General features: G+C 42.4%; 1 protein-coding gene across 2 annotated transcripts in view; it reads left to right on the top strand.

Annotated features, from left to right (window-relative positions):
* The window catches only part of pnpla7b (patatin-like phospholipase domain containing 7b), a 63,805-nt gene that overhangs the window by 55,855 nt on the left and 2,950 nt on the right, over positions 1 to 5,000 (top strand). For both annotated transcript variants that reach the window (XM_063194831.1, XM_063194830.1), the window contains exons 31-33: positions 991 to 1,139; positions 3,339 to 3,491; positions 4,005 to 4,121. In XM_063194831.1, the coding sequence (XP_063050901.1) occupies positions 991 to 1,139; positions 3,339 to 3,491; positions 4,005 to 4,121 (419 nt within the window). The remainder of the gene's footprint in view (positions 1 to 990; positions 1,140 to 3,338; positions 3,492 to 4,004; positions 4,122 to 5,000) is intronic.

The raw sequence follows: 5,000 nt of genomic DNA, 5'->3' as shown, positions 1-5,000 counted from the left end.
CCCCACTGTCAGACAAAGCAGAGCAGTTTGCAGAACAACTTCTGAGGGCCTTTTCCCCATTCAACGTCCCAATTGCAAATGGGAAAATGACCTTTCAATTGTGCTTTTGCAAGATGTTTAATAAAACCTTAATCATCCGTGACGCCTTGCCTCCCATCACAAGGCCATAAGCAGAAGGAGAGGCCAGGAGATTGCTTTCACTGCTACGCTTAATATGGCTGTACTGTTAAACTACGCAATGAAAACAAATACAGAAAAAAATCCTATGCATTGTCATATTTTACCAGGGCTCAACTACCTATGATCAATTTCTTGAAATGAGGTGGACTGTTGCTGTAGTAACAACTGTACTACAGCACTTTTTAAACTGTAAGTCGCTTTGAATTTAAAAAGCATCAGCTAAGTGTAATGTAATGTAATGTAACGTAATACTCTGTGCCATCATTTCCATTGCTCTCCTTAACCCCCACAGCTGATGTGACCTGCTCCATGGGCAAACACATAGAGACAAAAATCCTAGGCATTATCATATTTTACCAGGGCTTCGCTACCTATGAGCAGTTTCTTGAAATGAGGTGGACTGTTCCTTTAAAGGGACACTGTGCAGGAAATGGTCAAAAAAGGTACTGCAACTATGCTGCTTATTGAAACTGGGCTGCCTATTGCCAAATTTTATCTTTAAATGAAAGTTTACTAAGTATTAAACAAATATTTTCTAATATGGTCCAAGTACAGTCATTTTTGCAGCTAAAAATGGCCATTTTTGGAAATTCAAAATGGCGGACCATGGAGAAGATCCCCCTTTTCATGTATGAAAAGTGCAATTTTTCCAGTCATAATGAATGCTTAGAATTTGATGCTGGTGGTAAGTATTCATGAAAAAGTTAACATCAGTGAATGGGCAGCATGAATTCTGGAAATAAACAACTAAAAATCTCACACAGCGTCCCTTAAACGTTTTCATCCCATTTTCATGGTTGATCCCCACAGCTGACGTAGCGCGCTCCATGGGGGCCAAGGTGGTGATCGCCATCGACGTGGGCAGCAGGGACGAGAGGGACCTGACCAACTACGGTGACTACCTGTCCGGATGGTGGCTCCTGTGGAACCGCCTCAACCCCTTCTCACACGGCGTGCGGGTAAGACAACCAACAATCCCACAAATGCTGCATATGTCATAAACATTTTGTCAATGTCTTTTCATGACCATAAAACGTTTATGACATTGTGACATGACACCACGTGACTGTGTTATGTAAGGGTTAACGTTCGGCGAGAAGGTCGCTACCGTGGAATAGCAGCACGACAGAGAGAATCTTTAGACCCCGACGCGGAGCGGAGGGGTCTTGTTCTCTCTGAAGTGCTGCTATTCCACAAAGCGACCGACTCGCCGAAAGTTAACCCGCTTATTATATGGATATACGTAAATGATTCACACATGGCGGGGACATTTCTTTAGGATTCTTTAAGATTGTTGCTGCGCAAAACAAAACAGTGCCGTTGTGGAACACCGCTAGGCAACAGCTAGGTAGCCAGGACAACAGGTGTTGTCTATCACAGCAGCTGATTAGAGTGACAAAAGACCGGACCCCCTGCGGAGTGATATGAAACATTCGCTTTAGCCACTGACTTGTATACAAGCCAGTGGCTTTAGCGGTGAACGTCTTGTTGCCATTGACAGCGGTAGCCAGGACAACGGGTGCTGTCTATCACAGCAGCTGATTAGATTATTGTTGCCATTGACAGCGGTCTGTTATAGACCAACCCGTCCGTTATCGAAAAATAACAGACGTCCGAACGTTGGGGAGCCCCGTTGAAATGAATGGAGCATTCGACAGATGACGTCACAACCATATAATAAGACACTGTTATGACACTATTATGACACCAGTGTCAAGTAAAGTGCAACCTTATGATCCAGTAGCTCAAGACTCCATGCATATCGTCTTGGTAACAGCAGGATTGCTACACATTTTGTCACAGCGTCAAACATTCACTGTAATAAAAGCTAGTGTGAGAATTTTTTTTTGCTTGAGATCAAAAAAAAAAATCTGTGGTAAAGCCTGATTTAATGTTATATAAATATTAATTTATGTTTTCATATTGGATTAAATGTGGCTTAAACACTTAAGATATTTAGTGGGACCAGCATGCATGGTCATAGTTTATGCTGTTTATCTTAGCATGGACGATCATCTCCAAGCATTGCATAATGCCCAACAGAGTTTTGATCAAGGCAAGAGTCAGAAAATGTACTTTAGCCTCTTTGGGCAGATCAGCGGCAGGCCCCATTCATTCATTGCTGAAAAGACTCAACTACATTGCTATGACATTACAGAGAGGCTTTAAGTGATACTGTACTGTTTTTTTGGAAATAATTTTATTTAACACCTCTACTTGAGTTAAATGATTGAATTTCTCCTGTACTTTCAGCCATTCTCTGAGTATGGCAGTGCAAATTTTACCTCCAAGCTAGCAGTTAATATTGAGTCTTATGAGAGCCAGATTAAGACTTGGTCATTGCAATGGCCCGTGTTGTTGTTGTTGTTGTTGTTGTGCTGTCCTGCAGGTGTTGCCCTATCAGATCTCGCGCACATCCAATTTCTTTTAGCCGGGTGCAAAATGTAAAGTTCACTTAAGGATGGGCACCCTTCTTGATGAAGAGGGCCAACATTTTCCATTGCCATTATCAGAGGGCCACATGACCACACACTTCAACTACGAGAGAAGAAACTACCAAATGTTAATAACTTTTTTTTTTTTTTACCAGAATGTTTATTGAACCATTGAATTTTAAAAGAATGTCCTTACTGAACAGCCCATGCAAAATGGCACAAAATGAAATCGTGTTAATCTACGGCCAGCAATAAGTTAGGATATGGGCAGCATGTGCAACACCCCCGGGCCTCCAGTTACCTATCTCCCTAATAAAGGAAGACCTGCACACTGACGAGCTCCATTTTAATCGTGGCTCCTCCCCTTGCCTTACATCAGGGCTATTCAATTGGAGGCCCGAGGGCCACGTGCGGCCCAGATGCAGTAAACATGCGGCCCAGGCATGGCCCCCAACTGAAGCAGTATACATTTCAGTTTTGTTACTGCAGTACAACACATTATTTGCTTGTGAATCTTCTGCTTGTCTTATACATTCACATTCAATGTGGTTAAGTTTTAGGTTAGAGGAACATGTTTAAAATTTGTTTGTGGACTACTGATTTTAAGTGTCATTTCAGTGGTCGTGATGTCTGAAAATGTGCGGCCCAACTGCAGTTCTTGGTTTCCAAATGTGGCCCAGATGAAATTCTTATTGAATAGCCCTTGCCTTACACGTATTGCAGGTGTTGAACATGGCGGAGATCCAGACTCGCCTGGCGTATGTGTGCTGCGTGCGGCAGCTGGAGCTGGTGAAGACCAGCGAGTACTGCGAGTACATCCGACCGCCCATCGACCGCTATGGCACGCTGGAGTTCGGCAAGTTCGACGAGATCGCGGTAAGTAACGTCCTCCACTAGTTTCCCTTCCTTCTCCATGCTAACCTACAAAGTGCAAAGTGCATTAACTACTACGCCAACATTGAAACTTAGAAAAGTAGGCCGATTTCAAAGAAGAACAGTATTGTAGGTAATAGGTCGGATGTCGTTGTTACTGCAAATTTGACATAGCACTATCTCTAAAATGGGACACATTCAGTCCGCAAGGCTTCACTTCTCTGTCTCCATCTGTTCATCTATTTCTCTCTCTCTCTCTCTCTCTCTCTCTCTCTCTCTCTCTCTCTCTCTCTCTCTCTCTTACACACACACACACACACACACACACACACACACACACACACACACACACACACACACACACACACACACACACACACACACACACACACACAGTCTTCTCATTCCATCCATCCATACTGTGCATCCCTCCATTCAATTTTGTTCCTCCATCCCATTTCCACCCCATCTCCTGTGTCCAATGCTGTGCCTGTGTCCTGTGTGTGTGTCCTGTAGGACGTGGGTTACCAGCACGGTAAGACTCTGTTCAGTGTGTGGCTGCGTAGCGGCGTGGTGGAGAAGATGCTGAAGGACTGGCACCAGGAGGAGTTCCACAAGACCAAGAACAGCAAGGTGAGTGAAGACAGAACAGGCTCAGACTACACAACTTTCTTTCAACTTTTTTTTCTCCAAAATGGGGTGATTAAGTGTGCAGCAAGACATACATACGCACATATAGACAACCACTACCACTTTGGTATATAACTATTATTAGTAGTAGTATTATTTACTGTTACTATTGCTGTTGTCAGTATTATTATTGTCCATTATTGTAATGTCTTCTACATGTGAAAAGTTCAGTGTTAAATGTTCATTGTATTTATTATTAATCATTGTTACCAGTCCATCACTGTTACCTGTCCTGTCTTGCACTTTGTCAGTCTGTAAAATGTCAGTCCTGTGTATGTCTATGTCTTGGCATGGTATAGAGAGAGAAACATAATTTCATTTCCTTTGTATGACTTATGCATATGAAGAAAGTGACAATAAAAGCTGACTTGACTTGATATGACAACTTTTGAACCGGCAAAATTCTATCTTAGAATTTTGTTCACAAGAGGTATTCTTGCCTGACAATCGTTTGCAATGGTACTGCGGGGTAACATTCCACCAAGGGAGATTTTCAGCCATGAATCGGGCCGATATTCGTGTAGTTTGAACCCGGCTTTAGTAGGTGGCGTCAACAGCCACAATACATTTTTCAGTGATGGGTTTTTTTCTATTGCAAATTGCCTCTGAGATTGTGGAAGAAATGAACAATTACCAATGAAACACACAAGTTATTGGTGTTTATTGGTTGTCAATTGTTTTAATTGTTGATTGTTTTTTTGTTTTTTGTTTTTGGGGGGGGGGGGTTATGGCCATAGAAATCGAATTTAGTTAAAATTGGGCAGAATTTAGTTTTTTTGATCACTTTATTGGGCTAGAAATCATCAGTTACATCTAGCAACC

This window comes from Engraulis encrasicolus, chromosome 3 (genome assembly GCF_034702125.1).
Source record: "Engraulis encrasicolus isolate BLACKSEA-1 chromosome 3, IST_EnEncr_1.0, whole genome shotgun sequence".
Taxonomy (NCBI): Eukaryota; Metazoa; Chordata; class Actinopteri; order Clupeiformes; family Engraulidae; genus Engraulis; species Engraulis encrasicolus.
This window is presented reverse-complemented; position numbering and strand designations above follow the sequence as displayed.